The 20,340-nt window shown below is 42.9% G+C and overlaps 1 protein-coding gene and 1 long non-coding RNA gene across 3 annotated transcripts in view; one reads left to right on the plus strand and one right to left on the minus strand.

Moving 5' to 3' along the window:
* Positions 1-20,340, minus strand: part of fhip2b (FHF complex subunit HOOK interacting protein 2B) — a 30,207-nt gene that overhangs the window by 8,087 nt on the left and 1,780 nt on the right. For both annotated transcript variants that reach the window (XM_031734959.2, XM_039621110.1), the window contains exons 2-10: positions 7,876-7,954; positions 7,666-7,751; positions 7,503-7,586; positions 6,851-6,955; positions 6,342-6,461; positions 6,106-6,261; positions 5,716-5,909; positions 5,513-5,624; positions 63-139 (exon numbers count right to left, since the gene is read on the minus strand). In XM_031734959.2, coding sequence (XP_031590819.1) covers positions 63-139; positions 5,513-5,624; positions 5,716-5,909; positions 6,106-6,261; positions 6,342-6,461; positions 6,851-6,955; positions 7,503-7,586; positions 7,666-7,751; positions 7,876-7,954 — 1,013 coding nt within the window. The remainder of the gene's footprint in view (positions 1-62; positions 140-5,512; positions 5,625-5,715; positions 5,910-6,105; positions 6,262-6,341; positions 6,462-6,850; positions 6,956-7,502; positions 7,587-7,665; positions 7,752-7,875; positions 7,955-20,340) is intronic.
* LOC120443129 lies at positions 15,167-17,291 on the plus strand. The gene is made up of 2 exons (XR_005615163.1): positions 15,167-16,996; positions 17,069-17,291. It is a non-coding gene; the product is annotated as an uncharacterized LOC120443129 (long non-coding RNA).

Raw genomic sequence — 20,340 nt, forward strand, 5'->3', positions numbered from 1 at the left:
TGAGATCAGAGAGCAGCCCCACTTCCTGTGAGAAGGATGACGAAGGATGATGAAGGACTCACGTGTCCAACAGCTGAGGCTGAAGAAGCTCCACCAACCAGAGCTGACAAACACACACAGCCAACTTCACTGACAACACCTGCAGACACACACACACACACACACACACACACACACACACACACACACACACACAGTGAGGTGTGAGTGGAGATCAGATGATTGTGTTAGCATTAGCAATAGCTTAGCAGTAGTGTTAGCATTAGCACTATCATCCAGGCGTGGAAACGAGTTGGTTCTGTTCATCTGGACGTAGCAACAACCACTGATCGATGATCACACACACACACACAGACACACCACACCTGTTTATGCTAATGATCATAAACTGAGCTCACAGCCCGCTGTTCGTGTCAGTTATTGTGCAGATGTCCTGGTTATGAGGTTGGAGACCTGCAGTCAGCTGATGATGACCATCAGATGAACAGAAGCAGCCTTTTGGGACCATCAGCTGTACTACAGTGCCGAGGATCATGACATCATCAGCTCGATGCATAGGGATGGGTATCGTTTAGGTTTTATCTGATACCGGTGCCAAACTGGTACTTTTGAAACGGGGCCGGTGTTTAAAGAATAGAGAACACAAACTTTGTCCAAAAACCTCTTATGTTTTTATTTTTAGCAGTCTCTTTTCTTTCTGCAAAATGATAACCAAGTTAGCCTTTTCTGCTGATACAACACACCTCCTTTGGTTGAAACTGGTGCTTAAACAATGGAAAACACAAACTTTGTCCTAAAACCTCTCATGTTTAGCTGTTTTTTTGTAGAAGATAACAATGTTATCCTTTTCTGCAGCTATAGGGCATATATGGCATCACTCTATCAAACAAGAAGACAGCTGCATGTAACTACGACAGTGTTTGCTAGTTCACCTTACGTGCATTAATTTAATAACGTGGTTAGCCTACTCAACGTAAATTACACAAGAACAACATTAAGCTACTCACGCAGAGAAGAACGGCTGCTGCTGCCATCATCATCCTCATCATTTCTGCTACGCTGACAGGGCTAGGGGCCAGGACTCTCCTCTTCGGGTTCTTGGGGGATGTTGCTAACTCCGGTCCGATAACCGGCACCACACCCGCAGTAGATGTGCTCGGTGTGAGGTCTCGCAGCAAGCTATCAAACACGGTGCATTTCTCAGCTTTTAAAAAAACGCTATGCGTCGCCAGGTGTTTCATCAGATTCGAGGTGTTACCTCCTTTGACAGTATCAGCTTAACCTCCTAGGACCTGGCGTCCACATATGTGGATGTCACATTTTGGGTTATTTAGACCAAAATACTAAATTTTGCTCTACATGGGCCTCATATCCACTTACAAGGACTTTATACTGCTACTGTTCTATCAAAATAATTTAAATTATTATCCTCATATGTGGCTCTTATTTTTCTTAAAAACAAAAATAAGGTAAAAAAAAAAAAAAATGGCAAGTTTTTATTTTTATATTCATCGGGCCCCAATATGCCCAAATATCAAAGAGAAATTGCAAATGCATGCCGTGGAAGAGTTCGGGTCTTAGGAGGTTAAAGCACTTGTTGCAGGCTGCTGAGTTTGCATCTTTTGCAGTGAAGTACAGCAAGACTTTTGACCGCTTCGCCTTGGGCATTTTTAATCTGTAGCTCTGCTCTAAAAGAACGTACGTACCTGGGCCCGCCTACTATCCTTGGAAAGGTAAAGGCACCGAAATGTGCGCTGCTTTTCGATCTGGTTACTACCGTTTATGTCAGAACCGGTGCCATAATGGCACCCGATACCGGTACCCATCCCTATCGATGCATCATGGGACCGTGCTTAACACGAGCTACCAATGGAGCAGACGCAGGTAGAAGCTGCGTTTAATGTGAAAGTTAAATCAAGGACATTGCCCAATGTATGCAAATAAAGAAAAGTAAGTTACCCTGTACACAAGGCATCCCTCAGGGTTCAGTTCTAGGCCCCTGGTTATTTTCACTCTATGTAAATGACTTGCTCAATGTGTGCAAAAATGTAGACACAATTATTTATGCCGATGATACGGTAATTGTTACACAAGCCAAACTGCTGATGATGCAGCCCATCAGCTTTCATTGGCATTACATGATTTACAAAAATGGCGGAATGAGTCATGTCTGTGCCTTAATGTTAAAAAGACCATATCAGTGTTCTTTAGTAAACCTATAACAACCGTGGCTGCAGTGAAAGTTTGCTTGCGTGCACAAGGACTAATTAATGTTGAGTAATTTAAGTATTTCGGAGTGCTACTAGACTCGAAATGATCCTTTAAAGAACACATAAACAACATAGTGAAAACTGTAAATGTTAATATACAGAACTTTAGACATATCCGCACATCATTAACAGACACAGCAGCGATTACATTTCTACACTCTATGATACTGGCTCATATTGAATACTGTATTTGTTGGTCCGCTGCTGCTATTGGGCCAATCGAAGTATGCTACAAAAGAGCACTGAAAGTATTAGACAAGAAACCTTTGTCATATCAACATTGTACAATTTTAGATAAATACAAGTTTCTAAATTTTACTAATTTCAAATTATTTAAATCTGCCTGTGTAATTTACAAGGTTATACATGGTCTGGCGCCTCCACCAATGAGTGATCTTATTAAACAAAAGTCTAGCAGTGTTGCCTCGACTGACCCGAGCCACTGTGAGAGGGGACTGTGAATCTGCATTTACACCTTTTCACAGATGCTCTGCAGGGCTCGCAAAATTTCAAAGTCCCTGGTAGCCCTTCGGGCAGGGACTCTTCAGTTTTTGGTAGCCCAAAAAAAATTTAAGTAGCCTGAATAAAAAAGAGAGGAATTTTTTGATGTTTTGTTTCCTGTTTTGTTTCCTTTACAATATTATACATTAAAGTATAATATTGTAAAGGAAACAAAACATTCATCAAAAAATTGTTGAAACACAAATTACAACATTGTATAAAAATTACAATCATCAACTCAAATACTTGGTTCTAATTGAACAGAAAGTTCTATGAACTTGTAAGAACTGTGAACATGAATCAGTCTGTGTCAGGTCCTGAATCTGAAATTTACACTGAAGTCATGGGTAAGAGGTGAGTGGAACCAAGATCGAGGCCATTTGCTTTTTGAAGTTTGCAAAGACTGCTAAATTTTGCCAATGGTAGTTCACTCGTTGCAACATAGTACGCTGTTCTAAACAGATTTTTCAGGTTTATTTTTAGTATGTTATTTGCAATTGGTGTTTGTTCTGGGAAAGACATTGCAGACTGAGCAATAATGCATTTCTTGCATTTCTCATGGGTTCTAATGGGGGTCTTTCTTAAAATTACTGGTCCCAGTAACAAAGGTGCTTATCGACTCAGAAATCGAGGGAAAACCAACAACACATCCAGCAGAACATTATGTTATTTACAGGGGTGCACATAAGTGGTCCGCAGCTGCGCTTCGCTGTCAAAATAAAAGACGCGCACCAGGTAAGAAGTTGCAACGCGCGTTTGCGTACATATAAAAGGCACTGTTTTTGTCCACTAGAGTGGGATTTTCACGGCACATTCTGCACCACATCTCTGTGCCTTCATCATTTGTTTGAAGCCAGCTCACCTCCTGCAACCATTTATGTGCACCCCTGGTTATTTAGCTCGTCATATTCCAGCCACAGAAATTCTTTTGTCCATGAAACCATAAAGCTGCACTTTCTTTTTGCCTCATAGTCTGATTTGTCATAACTTTTCCGTTTTGTGGTCGGCTTTTCTTTGGCTGTGCCTTCTTCACCCTGACCTGTCTTATTTGGCTCAGCAGAACTAAAATATATATCCTGCTGCTTTTACACACGCACTCACATAACGGTCAGCGATTCTCTGCGCAATCAACCTCTCACATGTTTAAGCTTGCTGTGGGAGATTTCACTTGTCAGGTTTGAATAGTAAGCTAATGAGTGATAAGACAATGTCAGACGAATTGGTGCGCAATTAATCGTCACTCACCAATCAGTACTCCCGCTCTCTATACACAGTTCGCGCGATCGCAAAGTGAAAGCAAAAAACAAGCGCAAATTCAAATGCGATTTCAATATGTCGTATATTGACAGTGGCTCATCGATGCCAATGACATAATTACTCAGCTACATTTCCGAAAGAATGCAAAAGCATTGACATATATTTTTCCTTCCTATGATAGCCCGACGGGCAGGGCTGAGATAGATTTTGGTAGCCCGACTAGAAAAATCGCTAGCCCCGGGACGTCGGGCTAGCGATTTTGCGAGCCCTGCTCTGTCATATCAGGGAGTGAGCTTCTGGAATAGTCTTCCACTGTCAGCGAGGGAAAGTCTCCCTGTCTGTAAGAGTCACTTAAAAGGGCGGCTGAGGGACACACAAACATGTGATCATGTTTAATAATCATGCTTCATATTGGACGTGAAAAAGAGGTTGTGCATTACAAAAAGGGAAACAACTATTAGTGTAATGTGTCAGTGCAATATCAGGCATGTGTAATACTGGGGTTTGTGCAATATAACTGATGTGTTTCAGTTATTGGCGCAGTGTGAGCGGACTATCAGCTGGACAGAGGACGTCTCAGAGGATGTGCTCAAGTGACGGCGGTGCCAGTGAGCTCACGCACATTTACCTGTTTACAGCCTTGGACACATGGCGAGGACAACGTGGAGAAAGATCCTGCAGACTGGAAGCATCCTTTGGTCACATGACACTAAAGCTTTCTGCCGACAGACTGTGAGCTTGTGTGTGGAGAGGCTACAACCCAAAGACCGGCCTCTTCCACAGCAAGCCCACAGCGAGCCCAAAGCAAGCCCACAGTCAGCCCACAGTCAGCCCACAGTCAGCCCACAGTCAGCTCACAGTCAGCTCACAGTCAGCTCACAGTCAGCCCACAGCGAGCCCACAGCGAGCCCACAGTCAGCCCACAGCCAGCCCACACTCAGCCCACACTCAGCCCAAAGCAAGCCCACAGTCAGCCCACAGTCAGCCCACAGTCAGCCCACAGTCAGCTCACAGTCAGCTCACAGTCAGCCCACAGCGAGCCCACAGCGAGCCCACAGTCAGCACACAGTCAGCCCACAGCGAGCCCACAGTCAGCCCACAGCGAGCCCACGGTCCCTGCCAGGAGAGCGTCACACCTGGAGGACCTGAGATGGTCCAAAGATCGCTCAGGTGACGAGTGTGAGCAGCATGGCGAGTCGTTCGCACCCTGGACGCTGCAGGAGAAATTCCTCGCTCTGTTTAGCGGCACGCAGGAAAAACTGAAGAGCGTGTCGGAGTTGCGCACACCTGAGTGTGAGCTTGAAACTGTTGGATGTGCGCACCTGTGCAGGAGCTCATTCAGGCACGTCTTCCTCCGCATCACCTGTTAGTTTCTTTGTTTACATTTTGCGTGGACAGCATGGTAGCAACTACCCACAATGCACTGGCATCCCTGAGCTTTATTAGCATTACTAGTAGCTGTGTACCTGTCAAGATAGTATTACCTGTGGCGCCTCTCTCATCAGGTGATCCAGGAAGTCCAGCCAGCAGAAGAAATTGATCATGTGACCCACAGACTGTGAACTGGGGTCAGCACTGTGGCGAGAGAACTGAGTGCTGAGGGAAAGAGGAAATGCTGCAGTACACCAGTCTGCAGTACTGCATCGTGCACTACTGTGTGTGTGTGTGTGTGTGCGTGTGTTCTTACCTCCAGGGCGTGTGAGGCCAGTTCTGCAGCTCTGCAGCGTCCTCCATAGGCAGCAGGGAGTAGAGGTCCTGCAGCCTCCCAGCCAGCAGCTCTCCCAGCTGGGTGTGAGTGCTCAGCAACTCCCCTGAGGACCCAGCCTGCAGCCCGCAGAGCAGCAGGAGGCTCTCGTGGGCCCTCAGACACACCGAGCTGCTCTGTGAGGGGACAGTGATGACATCAGAGCGCTCCGTCGTTAGTGCAGCACACAGTGTCGCTGCCGCCGACTGCGATTGGTCAGAGCTCACAGTGCTGCGTGCTGACGTCTCTGTTTGTCAAAACTTTCTGCCATCTTTCATTTTCCAGTTATTCAGACGGCACCTGAATGCACCGCAAGACGTTCGCGTTACTGACCTGGCTCTTAGTGAGACGCAGCAGGGCCCTCAGCAGACTGCTCTCTGATTGGATGGGGCCGCAGGGCAGCGGAGGATCTGTCCCCCCACTGGATGCCTGCATGCTGCTCTCTGATTGGTCAGAGCTCAGTGTACTGCCTACTGGTTGGTCTGGAAGCTGAAAACAAAGATAACAGTCATGTGATAATGAGCTCACATCACGTGACATGAAGTGGACCTAAGACCTTCTGAGGTTACCTGCAAGACGTATCTGAGCGTGTGCGGATCCTGCTTCACTCTGGAGCAGACGACCAATAGGAACTGAGCTTCCTCCTTTTCAGTCTGGGAACCAGGAAGCGCACAGAGGCAAATCAGCTTCTACGGGGCGGAGCACAAAGTGACATCATCAGCACAGGCAGTGGTAGACAGAAAGTGAAGAAGGGTTAGCTTTATTGGGAAGATTTAAATAAAAATAAGCAGCTTGAGCTCAGCAGCATCAGCGTCCTTAGGTGTCCTCAGGTGTCCAGGCTTCAGGTCCGTCCCCTGCGGGCTGTCCCCCAGGTGGCTGAGAGATAAAACGCTGCTTTGTTTCCTCTGTGCTGTGCTCAGGTGGAGCGTCTCACCTGCCTATGCTCTGACGACCTCACTATACTGTCTGTAACCTAAACTTCCTGCTGTGTGCGTGTCGCTGTAAGCCGTGTGAGGACTGACTTAAACAGGTACAGATGAGCCTCTGCAGTGTGCTGTAGGTGTTCCACCTGGTTTACCTGCACAGGTCTGTAGACGTTCACCAGCTGCAGCAGAGGCTTCTGCACCTGAGACAGGAGCTTGGAGAAGAAAAGGAGGACCTGCTGGGACATCCCTGGAGGATACTGAGAGAGGACAGAAGCTTTACAGTGTTAGCTCACAGTTCACCGCCTTTCTGCTCTGAAGCTAAAACTGGATTCAGCACAGAGACCCTCACCTAGAGACAGGTGTTCCTACAGACTGTAAACAAACAATGGCTGCTTCGGACTAAATCTGCAGTCTTTGTAAAGCAGACTATTCTAGCTGTAAAACCTGATTTATGAGCTCTAAATCAGGACTTCACCAGCCGATGCCACAGTGTCTGCTTCCATCTTTCATATACAGTCTGTGAGTTACCCAGGAAGGATCCACCAATCAGAGCTGTGAGCTCCTAACGCTACACGCCATAAAACCTGACCACGCAGCTCAGTCTCAGTGCCAGGTACCAAAACAGGAAGTTAACAGCAACCTGTTCCTCTAAGATGGGCACTCTAGCCTTTCAGACAGGAAGTGACCTCATCAACCTGAACATTTATGACTGAAGAGCAGGATCATCATCATCATCCTAGCTTTCAGCTTTCACTGTATCAGTGAGAGTGCGTAGCCCTGAGGGGGGCGCTGCAGCACCGTTACCTGAGCCTTCCCCAGTGTGCACAGAGTCTCCAACAGCTTGTGCTGCAGCAAGTACTCCATACAGGCTCCTGTGTCCTCCACGGCCTGATCAATACAGCAGACAGGACATTCAATACTCTGATGGATATGCTGATCAATACAGCTCTGAGTCACACTGACGCACCTGCTGCTTCTCCTCGTACACCAGGATGTCCAACATCTGTCTGAGATGCCAGGGGATGTCCGTCTGTCTGATAGGACGGCTGTCATCTACACACACACACACACACACACACACACACACACACACACACACACACACACACAGCAGAGGAATTCAATTGGCTGGTTGTGTGGCTGTGGTAACAACTAGCTGCAGGTTAAAGAGTCTCACCTGTCGTATCAATATAATAATTGGTGATTGACTTCCAGTGATCGATGAACGAGTCAAACAGCTCCACTGTGGGCTCCCTCTGACAGACAGGTGAGATGAGAGGCAGAGTCAAAATGAGTTTTTAAAGAATACTCAACAGACAGGAAGTCCGAAAAAGCAGCTTCTGTTCATCTGGATGTAGAAATGTCTCATCATCAATAACATACGAATTGTTTTGATGATTGATCAACAACCACTGATCAAAGATATTGGTAATTTGGTAATTTGGTAATTTTTTATTTCAACATGTGAACAATATACAGGTACATTTAGAAAAGGAAATAAGAGAGAGAGGAAAAAAAATACTATACAAAATACATACAAAAAAAAAACCCCCCATTCTGATTAATTTACATGTTGAAAGGGAGTGGGAAGAAGTAAACACTTATTTAATCCCACCCCGTTGCCATAAATTATCAGTTAATATTTAGTCAGCTTCCTTACTGATATAATTTGTAATAGAAATAGTGAACAGATTTCTGATATACTTCATACTATAATATTACATTATGAATTTTTTTTTTTTTTTTTAAATAGAGACATTCACTTAATTTTAATATTTTCCTTTTCTTTATAGTTCGAGAAGATCATATTTTTATAACTCTTTTTGAACAGTTTTATGTTTGGACATTGTTTTAATTCCATATTCAGACTGTTCCATAGTTTCACCCCATGAACAGAAACACAAAAGCCTTTTCTTGTAGTTCGTACCTTCCCTGTTTTGAAGTTACAAAACCCCTTAAATTATAACTTCCTTCTTTCAAAAAAAACATACTCAGAATATTAGCTGGCAGTTCTTTATTTTTTGCTTTGAATAGAATTTGTGCTGTTTGGAATTTCACTAGATCATCCATTTTCAATATTTCAGACTGCAAAAATAGTGAGTTTGTATGTTCCCTATAACCTGCATTGTGGATGATTCGAATTGCTTTTTTTGAAGAGTAAAAAGTGAATGTAATGTGGTTTTATAGTTATTGCCCCAGACCTCTGCACAATAGCTTAAGTATGGTGAAACCAGTGAACAGTATAGAATATGAAGTGATGTTCTGTCGAATACCTGCTTTGCCTTGTTTAGTATTGCAATGCTACGTGATACTTTGGAATGAATATATCTTACGTGAGCTCTCTGGTTAAGTTTTTCATCTATTATTACCCCCAGAAATTTATTTTCACTGACTCTTTCAATATCAACACCATTTATTTCAATCTTTGCATTTGTATTTAAACTACTATTTCCAAATAACATAAGTTTAGATTTATTCAAATTTAATGATAATTTGTTTTTATCAAGCCAGAACTTCACTTTACTTATTTCATTAGTCATATCCTCCAATAAATTCTGCAGATCATCACCAGAGCAAAAAATGTTTGTATCGTCAGCAAAGAGAACCATTTTTAATACTTTGGACACTTTACAGATGTCGTTAATGTACAAGTTGAAGAATTTTGGACCCAAAACTGACCCTTGGGGTACACCACAAGCAATGTCCATACATAAGGAGCAACCACCATTTAATTTCACAAAGATGATTGTTAAAGAGTGAAAAAGAAAGCCTCAAATCAGAAGCAGATCAACCTATCTTTAATAACTGGTTATGTACCACAGGCCTTCAAGCTGGCTGTAGTTATTCCCATGATGCACTGGGTGTTTCTTCTTCACTCACTATGTGTTAATAGACCTCTCTGCACTGAATCATATCTGTTATTAACCTCTGTCTCTCTTCCACAGCATGTCTTTATCCTGTCTTCCTTCTCTCACCCCAACCAGTCGCAGCAGATGGCCCCGCCCCTCCCTGAGCCTGGTTCTGTCGGAGGTTTCTTCCTGTTAAAAGGGAGTTTTTCCTTCCCACTGTTGCCAAAGTGCTTGCCCATAGGAATTGAAATTGAATGTCCATGAGTCACACTCATTGTTGGGGAATGGCTGCAATCACAGCATTGTAAGATGGTGACAGATGTACCCTTAGGCCCCCTCCTCGATTCAGAGATGGTCTTTCCCTTTGTTTTTTTTTCTAATTGAAGTCTTTATTTGTTTTTAACATTTAACCAAATGAGAACAAAAACAAAACAAACCAACAAACAAAAAAAGACAGCTTCCAATCCCATGGTTAATTCACCTTTGCATTTTGGGTCTATTTTCAATAGTTACTAACTGCCGGTACACACACACACACACAAAAACGACAATAAAGTCAAATTCTTAAGTTATTCCGTTACTGGGTGCCTAAACAAACATACAACACAGCAAGCATAAAGTTTAACAAAAGATAATTGCCCTGACAAAATAAATTCCAACACTGTCAGCCAAAAACACGTCCCCATGATTTGTCAAACCCCTCCCTATCATCATTAATCCTAGCCAAGAATTTTTCATACGACACCATTTTCAGCATATTTTCTTCCCACCTATTATATTCTGGAGGAGATGGTTCCTTCCATACACTGAGAATAACTCGGGCCGCTGCAATCACCCCCACCTTTATAACCACAATATCATATTTTGAAACCCCAGGTAACACAGATCGATCCCCTAATAAGCACAGTCTTGGTGACAAGGGTATTATTAAATCAATCCACCTTCCTATTTTGTCCAATACTTTTTGCCAAAAGGGATAAACTTTCCCACATTCCCAAATAGCATGCATAAATGTCCCTGGATCTGAGCTACATTTCCAGCTGATTCCCATTCTATAAAGTTTAGAAGGAGTGAAGTACCATCTGTGTATTAATTTGTACTGAGTAAATTTACCCCTGGCCTTATATATTTGTCAGAGAATGACAAAATTCTACACCAATCTTCTTTAGAAATTGCACAACTCAAATCTCTCTGCCATATAATCCTCAAGTTTTCACATCTCTCTTTTTCTAGATTGTTAAACAGTTTGTAGAAAACAGCTGCTCTATGTGCTGTACTGGACAATTCTAAAAACTCCACCACCGTATTTGTGCTTTGAGTAAATTTTCCTTTGGTAATACAATCCCTTATTTGTAAATATTTCCAAAAATTATTTTCTCTTATCAAACCATATTTTTGGATTATTTCAGCGAATGACATAAACACTCCCCCTGAGTAAAGATCACTTATCCTGTGTATGCCTTTGACAAGCCATTCCTTCCAGAACACCGTTTTTTTTCCAATCTGTACAGCAGTGTTGTTCCATAGTGAGGTATAAGGTTGTCTTAAATGAGATGCTCCACACATCTTGTGCACCTCTACCCAAACAGCCTTAGAGTACCCGAGCACTGGGTTATCATGAAAGTCTTGTCCATTAATAGCCGAGCCCTGTGAGAGAACATCCAAGGGTGTAAAAGGGCTCACTAGTTCCTGTTCGATCTTCATCCAGCTCAGCTCAGAGTCCAATCCTGTCCAGTGCTTGGCCAGTCTTGACATTTCAAATGCTAAATTATACAACTTCACATTTGGGAGGGCCATTCCCCCAATGTCTTTAGAGGCCCACATTTTCTTTATATTCACTCTTGGCTTCTTGTTATTCCACAAAAAATCTTTAATTAACTTCTCAAATTGACTAAATATGTGTCTTACAGGTAACATCATGGAAACATAATTGAACTGCGGGGCCACCATCATTTTAATCACATTAATTTTACCCCACAGTGTAAGATTCAATTTACCCCATTTATCCAGATTTGTTTTTATCTTTAGGAGGAGAGGTTCCATATTTGAAAGCATAATATCCTCCAGTTTGGGGTTTAATAATATTCCTAAATACTTCATACCTGAAGGTAAATACTTCAAATTGAATGGAGTAATGCATCTAGAATGACATGATGCTGATAGTGGCATGCCTTCCGATTTGTACCAATTTATCTTATAACCTGACAACCTTGAAAATGACTCAACGCATGTGAGTAGCGCTGGTAGAGACTGCATGGGATCCGTTAATACTGCTAAGATGTCATCAGCATATAGAAATAACTTGTGCTCCATACCCCCTGCATGAACCCCTCTGATATCCCTGTTAGCTCGAATAGCCAAGCCCAGTGGTTCTAGAAATATTGTGAAGAGCAGCGGGGACAAAGAACACCCCTGCCGGGTCCCGCGAGTGAGATGGAAAAACTCTGACACCAATCCATTTGTCAAAACTGCTGCCCTTGGACTTGAATATACAATTTTGACCCAGTTACAAAATCCAGGCCCAAACCCAAACCTTGCAAGGGTTGTCATAAGAAAGCCCCATTCTACCCGATCAAAAGCCTTCTCAGCATCAAGCGAGAAGGCCGCAACCGGGGCTAGACTAGATTTGCCTTTGTGCATGAGATGAAGAAGTCTTCTAATGTTATCACTTGAAGACCTATTCTTAATAAAACCAACCTGATCAATATTTATGATATCTGGTAATATCTGATCTAAGCGGAAGGCCAAAACCTTTGTCAAAATTTTGCAATCGACGCCTAAAAGGCTTACTGGCCGGTAATTTGCTGGGTCCGATAGATCCCTATCCTTTTTAGGAATAAGGGAGATTAGTGCATCATTAAATGTACTCGGTAAGGAGCCTATTTCTAGTGCCTCAAGATAAACTTTATGCAAGACTGGAGCTAAAATATCAATATATTTCTTATAATACTCAATCGGGAAGCCATCCAAGCCTGGCAACTTCCCATTTTTCATTGTTGAGATCGCAGCTCTGACCTCTTCTTCAGTTATAGGCGCATCCAGTCTTGTTTTCTGTTCATCAGAAAGAGCAGGTAATTGTAGACCTGAAAAAAATTTCTTCACCTCCTCATTAAGTGCACCAGCAGAAGTATACAAATCTTGATAAAATGATTTGAAAATTGAATTTATTTCTTTTGATGAGGTTACCACTTGGCTGTCTTTCTTAATAATAGATATATTATTTAAATTATCTTGCTGCTTCAGTTGCCTTGCTAATAGTCTACCATTCTTTTCACCACCTTCATAAAATTTTGTTTTAAGCCTAAATAAGGCATATTCTGCCTTTTTGTTATAAATGTCATTCAGCTGGTATTTCAATTTACAGATAGTCTGGTATTTATGATTTGAGTATTGTCTCGCTAAATCCTTCCCCAATTCTCGTATTTCTTCATCTAAAGTTTTTTCCCATTGTAGGTCACTTTTCTTAACTTTTGTCCCATACGCAATTATCTTTCCTCTGATATGTATGTATATATATATATATATATATATATATATATATATATATATATATATATATATATATATATATGCTTTAGACGCTTCCCAAACTGTGGCTACTTTATCTGTGGAACCCATATTGATTTCGAAGAAAATTTTAAGATCCTTTGTTAACTCCTCACTAAAACTTTTGTTTTGCAACAACATCGTGTTAAGCCTCCAGCGACCCCTCTTTGTTCTATCTGTGTTTAAATCAATTTGCAACTCTACCGTGGCACGATCACTAATGGCAATGCCACCAATCTCACAGTCTACAACTGAATCGACCAAAGACTTTGATATTAAGGCGAAATCTATCCTTGAATATGTTTTATGACAATTTGAGTAAAATGTATATTCCCTTGAACTAGGATTAACTAACCTCCAAATGTCTACTAGGCAAAGATCCTCCGTCAGTAATTGAATAGCCTCTCTGTCCCTGGGTGTAGACCTACCCCTGGGTTTGCTCTTATCAATTATCCCATCCATCATCTGGTTGAAATCTCCAGCCAATATTACCTGCCCCTCACGATCACCTATTATCTTATTAATTCTGTGAAAAAAAATCTGGCTCTTCTTTATTAGGTGCATAGATATTACACAAAACCGTTCGAACCCCATTGATTAAGGCTTCCAAACATATAATGCGCCCTTCTTTATCATTATATTTTTTCAGCAACATGAAGCTTAATTTTTTATTAATAAGGATCAAAACACCATTTTGTTTACTTGAGTATGAACTATGAAAAACGGAGCCCACCCAGTCTCTTTTAAACTTTTTTGCCTCTTCTTCACCAGCAGTGTGGGATTCCTGTATAAACGCTACACCTGTGTTTTTAGATTTTAAGTATGTCAGAACCTTCCTCCTTTTAATTGGGTCCCCACATCCTTTTATGTTCCACGATATTATTGTAGTATACCTGTTCATCTCTTTCTAATAAAAATGGGGTAAGGACACTCCCTGTGCGCTTTACAACACAACACAAATATATACATAGGCACTCAATATTACAAAACCCATCTGGTCCCATCAAACTAGCTGTCTTAAAAAAAAAACCCAAACCTGAACAAAACGAACACCCTTCTTTGCATAACAACCCAGAACAACGTTGCTAAGCGACCCCTCCCTTCCCTCCTACCCAAACCTAACTAACTTTAGCTTGAGTCACTAAACTTTGCTCGGTCCGTGAGACACGTTAACTGTCCGACAGCAGCACAGCCGCCGCAGCCCCGTTCTACCCATTGTTTATTTGTTACCCTATTTTTAAATTCACATACACTTCTCCGATCTATTACATTATGTCCCGCACTCCTCTAAGTCGACTCCTGCAGAAATTTCTCGGCCTCCTTTCCGTCTTTGAATGTTTTCTTTTGTCCGTTCCACGTAAAAATAAGTGTTGCAGGATACACCAGCCTATGCTTCACTTGTGGCTCTCGGAGACACTTCTTCACCGGGTTGAATGCCTTCCTCTTCTCCACCAGCTCTCTTGTAACATCTTCAAAGAAGGAAAGCTTGGCGCCCTGCCAGTCGATTCCCCGCTTCTCTCTGGCCACCCGTAGTACTTTCTATGTGAGTGAAGTTGGCCCCCCCACCTTCTTCAAATCCAACAAAAGTGGTATCAAACATTTGTGCTGGTTTGTGCTGCAAAAATTTTTGTTTGTGCTACTATCATTTTAAATATATTAATAAAAATTTCTACAGGTCATCAGAGGTCAACCAGCCCCCCAATATTAATGGAATCAAACAAAATTGGTGTCAATCAGTTGTGCTATGTTTGTGCTGGTTTGTGCTGCAAAAATTGTCATTTGTGCTGCTTCTGTTTTAAAGATATCAATGAAAAGGTAAAGGTCAAAAGGTCAACCAGCCCCCCCACATTACCCAAATCAAACAAAATTGATGTTAAACGTTTGTGCTACTTTTGTGCTGGTTTGTGCTGCAAAAATTTTCGTTTGTGCTGCTATCATTTTAAAAATTTTAATAAAATAACGTCTTGATGCGTGCTTAATCATCCAGGTAAGTAAATCCCAAAAGGTTGATTCTGTTCATCTGGACATTTTCAGTTGGAGAAACGTTTCGTCACTCATCCAGGTGACTTCTTCAGTCTCAGCTGACTGCAGGTTTCCCAGATCTTATAAACAGTACATTTGCATAGTGAAGGAAACTAGCACCACTGAATGAACAATGTGCTGGGGGGTTAGTTCCATGATTGTTAGTATGCAAATTCTTATGACCATTGATCAATGACAACTAATCAAAGCCTACTGATCAATGGCCATGAGTACCATTCACAGAAAGTGGGGAATGGCTACAATCACAGCATTGTAGGATGGCGAAAGATGTACCCTTGGGCCCCCCTTCTCGATTCAGAGACGGTCAGCATCCTGACAGCCCGATGGACGAAGCTGTCTCTCAGTCTGTGTGTTCTGGCCCGGAGGCTCTTCAGTATCCTTCCTGATGGCAGCAAACTGAAGACACTGCTGAAGGGATGAGTGGAGTCACCTGTAATGGAGAGGACCTTCCAGATGAGGCAGGTGCAGCTGCTCTCACTACCTGTTGTCATTTTTTCCTGCAGAACCCAGTGCAGGAGTCATACCACACAGTGATGCAGCTGGTGAGGATACTCTCAACTGTGCCTCTGTAGAAGGTGCTCATAATGGGGGTTGAATCTCTTTTGCTTCTCAGTTTGCAGAGGAAGTAGAGTCACTGTTGGTCTTCTCCACATTCAGGGACAGGTTGTTGTTGCTGTACCACTCTGCCAGATGGTTAACTTCACCCCTGTAGTAGATCTCATCGTGGGTCAGCAGAGTGAAGAGAAGGGGGCTCAACACACATCCTTGGGGAGCCCCCGTATTCAGTGTTCTTGGGCTGGAGGTGTTGCTGTCGAGCGTACCATCTGCTGTCTTCCTGTCAAGAAATCTGGCAGCCAGTTATACAGCAAGGTGCTGATCCCCAGCAGATCCAGTTTGTGAATGAGTTGCTGGGGATTGATGATGCTGAACTGAAGTCTATGAACAGCACTCTGACATATGAGTCTCTAGTGTTCAGATGTGTGAGGGCTGAGTAAGGGGCAGTTGAAATTCCATCATCGGTTGAGCGTTTTGACCGGTATGCAAACTCAAATGGATCCAGGTTGGGGGAAAGCAATAATTTGATTTGACGCATGACTAACTGTTCAAAGCACTTCATAATGATGGAGGTGAGTTTGACAGGACGGTAGTCCTTAAAGCAGGAGGTAGATGACTTCTTGGGCACAGTAATGATGGTGGAGGCTTTGAGGCATGTGGGAACGGCGGCCTGACCCTAGTGATGTGTTAAAGATGTCTGTGAAGACATTTGTGAGTTCCACAGCATAGTCCGTCAGTGCTCGTCCAAGGATGTTATCAGGACCTGGAGCTTTGCGTGTACTGATTTTGGCAAGGGATCTCCACACACTGTCTGGGGATTTGTTCCCCACGGTCTGCAGAGTGGGCTTGTAGTCTGTGATGGTTTGTATTCCTTGCCACTGCCTCCAAGTATCTCTGCTGTCGCTGAAGCTTTGCTGTAGCTGATGCCACGTGACAGGTTTGCCCTTGCTGTTCTTAGGCTCACCTAATTCCCGGCTCTGAAGGCTTGCATTTTTCAATCTTAGGAGCATTTAAACCTGACCTGTGAGCCATGGTTTCTGATTGGCCCGGACAGTGATAGTCCTGGTGTCACGACCTGCAGGATTGGCAAGGTGCTGATCAGAATCTCTCCACTCCCAGCCCTCCTTCTCTTCTCTTTTTCCCTGTCTCTCCACCCCTCTCTCCTTCACTCCCCTGAACTCATGGCGGCTTCACGCCCTCGGTCCACGCCTTCCTGGATTGGGAACACCTGGGCCTCATCAGACCAGCTGGTATATTAGAAGGAGGAGATCAGCTGTTCAACGCTGGATTGTTGTGAAGGCTCTAGTCAGTACACGTCTAGCTCAAGTTTCCTGTGCCTCCGACTCAGAGACTTAACGAGTGTTTCTTTGTTCCTAGATTCCCCGGACGCGTCCCCGTGTTTCCCCATGTGGAGTGTGGAAGGAGTGACTGGTCGCTAGCGGAGAAGAGAGAGGTTGAACTGAGCGCGTGTGTGATTTCCCCGTTTTCCCTGGAGCCCTGGACCCCTCCCCCTCACGTCTTGTATATAGCACTAACCCCGCACTGTCTGTACATACACTTGGTGAAGATCTGTAAATAAACCGTCTCTGTTTAAACGCTACTCAGGAGTCCTGCGAGTGGATCCTCCTAGCAACCCGTGACACCTGGTCTCTGTGACATCATCGATGCATTTTGGGATGTAGGCAATGACAGTTTCTGTGTATTCCTGAAAGTCTGTGGTGTTGTCGTGTGTGGCAGCCTGTGGTGGAAAAGCAGTCTTGCAGTGCCTCTGAGGAACCCTTCTGGCCACACCTGTACCTGCTTACGAACTGGTTTGGTCACTTTGACCAGGGGCCTGTGGGAACCCATGGCACACCTAGGTTTCTGCCTGTAGTACTGACCCTTATGCAGAATAGGTGGAATTAAGACACAGTTCCAAAAGCAAACACAACTGATCAGTGCTGAGAGCGGTCCTGTTGCTGAGGTTGGGGTGATCCTGTAATCTCTTATGAACTACCTCCAACGCTTCTATGACTGGGATGCAAGTGAAGACAGATGTAACATCTCTCTCTCACTGTACATGTACTGTTTATAAAATTAGGGAAACATAACCTGCACAAACAAAATAATTTGCAGGACTAATGTTTGACATCAATTTTGTTCGATTTGAAGAAGGTAGGGGGGCCAACTTCACTCACATGTGTTTATAAGATCTGGGAAACCTGCAGTCAGCTGAGACTGAAGAAGTCACCTGGATGAGTGACGAAACGTTTCTCCAACTGAAAATGTCCAGATGAACAGAATCAACCTTTTGGGATTTACTTACCTGGATGATTAAGCACGCATCAAGACGTTATTTTATTAAAATTTTTAAAATGATAGCAGCACAAACCAGCACAAACATTTGACATCAATTTTGTTTGATTTGGGTAATGTGGGGGGGCTGGTTGACCTTTTGACCTTTAACTTTTCATTAATATCTTTAAAACAGAAGCAGCACAAATGACAATTTTAGCAGCACAAACCAGCACAAACATAGCACAACTGATTGACACCAATTTTGTTTGATTCCATTAATATGGGGGGGCTGGTTGACCTTTGATGACCTGTAGAAATTTTTATTAATATCTTTAAAATGATAGTAGCACAAACGAAAATTTTTGCAGCACAAACCAGCACAAACGTTTGATACCACTTTTGTTGGATTTGAAGAAGGTGGGGGGGCCAACTTCACTCACATGTACTTTCTCCCTAGCAGATGAACGTAGAAAGCAGCCCTGGGGGGCTCGTTAGATTCCGGCATTGGTACTAGAGATGGACCGATCCGATATTACGTATCGGTCCGATACTGACCTAAATTACTGGATCGGATATCGGCCAGAAATAAAAAAAAATGTAATCCGATCCAGTAAATATAAAAAAAAAAAAACACCTCACAAAACTTGCGACACGGCGTAACTCGGCTCATAACCATAGCACGTCGGCGCAGTATGCATCACGTGATAGAGCGGCTGTGTGTATTTGTAGCCTCGCTACCAATCCAGCATTTCATCTCCAAGAAAGTTATCCCAGAGAGAAGTAAAGCAAGTGTGTAAGTTCATCTCTGAATGTTTGTAAAGCGTTCCCGCGTTAAGCTTAACAACCGATATATAGAGCGACTGCCTCTCCCTCTCCTTCCTGCTGCTACTTCAAAACTGCTTAATGATCAGCTGATCGGCTTTTCTGTCGCGAGTCCGTCTCTCTTCTTTGTATTTGGCCCACTTTGCACCAGAAAGAGGAAACCAGCGGCGGAACAACAGCAGCACGTTTAAGCTTGATAAGCTGTTGTTAGAATGTATTTAATATTACTTTCTACACCAGGATCCTTTTCTACGTAGCTGACGCTGGTAACTGTGCAGGGGCGGATCTAGCAAAGTTTAGCCAGGGGGGCTGATAGGGCATGAACAGGGAAAAGGGGGCACAAAGACATACTTTTCCTTCTTATTCTCGTTTAAAATGTCTAGCTTTTAATAAATAATTATCTGAATCTTACACCCAAAGTTTTAATCTGATGTAAAATGTATAGAAGTCCATTACTGTATATAGTAACTGTGAAGTCTAATATACCCTAGTAAGCTATAGTACTTTTTCCTTTGGGAAGGTACCATCTGTGCAGTCTGCAATTCTGTTGAAGAAAGATGTCGAATCTATTTAATTATTCTTGAAAAATAATTTATTTCTGTGCATTTTTTTTCACCCTGCATCAAATTAAAGTTGATTACGTCGATTAAGCATCATGAGGTGGAGGGTGGGGGGTGGTTCCCTATTTTTTTTTGCTGGGAGTTTGCAACCCTATTAGTTAGGTTGCTTAATATTTCTGCTAAGTACTCTTTAAAATACCAGAATAGGGAGGACGGAGCAGGTTTAAGTTTATTAGATTGATCAGTGTTGCTGAACTATGAAATATTTTGGGTGCAGTGTATTTTTTACATACAGGTATAACAGAATAGCTTTAGTGTTGTTGTTTATTTAAACTTGAGTATGAACTTATACAAAATGCAGCAAGATATTAAAAAAACAGTTTTATTGATTAAAAAACACACTATATCGGATTCATATCGGTATTGGCAGATATCCAAATTTATGATATCGGTATCGGTATCGGACATAAAAAAGTGGTATCGTGCCATCTCTAATTGGTACCGGGGAACGATGTGCACGTTCAATTTCAAAGTCACTTCCAGAAAGCTCAAGTGCTTTGGCCAGAATCTCCGTCACATATTTGTCCACTTTCCCGGGTTCCTCCACGCCTTCTTTAAGTCCAATAATCCGTACGTTGTTTCTCCTACTACGGTTTTCAAGGTCCTCCACTCGTGACCACAACACCTCCAACCTTTTCTCAAATTTGTCCACTTTTGACTCGGTAAGCACGCTGGCATCTTCCATGTCTGATATACGTTGTTCCGCCTCTCCTAACCTCACTTTTATATCTTCCACTGAATCTTTTAGTTCTTTAGTCACTTCTTTAATAGTGGTGACATCTTTTGCTACGACCTGAAGAGTAGCATTCATTTTCTTAATTTCCTCAAAAATGTCCTTTTTGCTCTCACTCCCCGTACCTTCCTCCGCTGCTGCTGAAGAGGCGGCATCAGATGCAGGTGTGTTTTCGGGCGGCTCCGGAACAAGGCTAA

Source organism: Oreochromis aureus, linkage group 12, assembly GCF_013358895.1.
Source record: "Oreochromis aureus strain Israel breed Guangdong linkage group 12, ZZ_aureus, whole genome shotgun sequence".
In the NCBI taxonomy this organism is placed as follows: domain Eukaryota; kingdom Metazoa; phylum Chordata; class Actinopteri; order Cichliformes; family Cichlidae; genus Oreochromis; species Oreochromis aureus.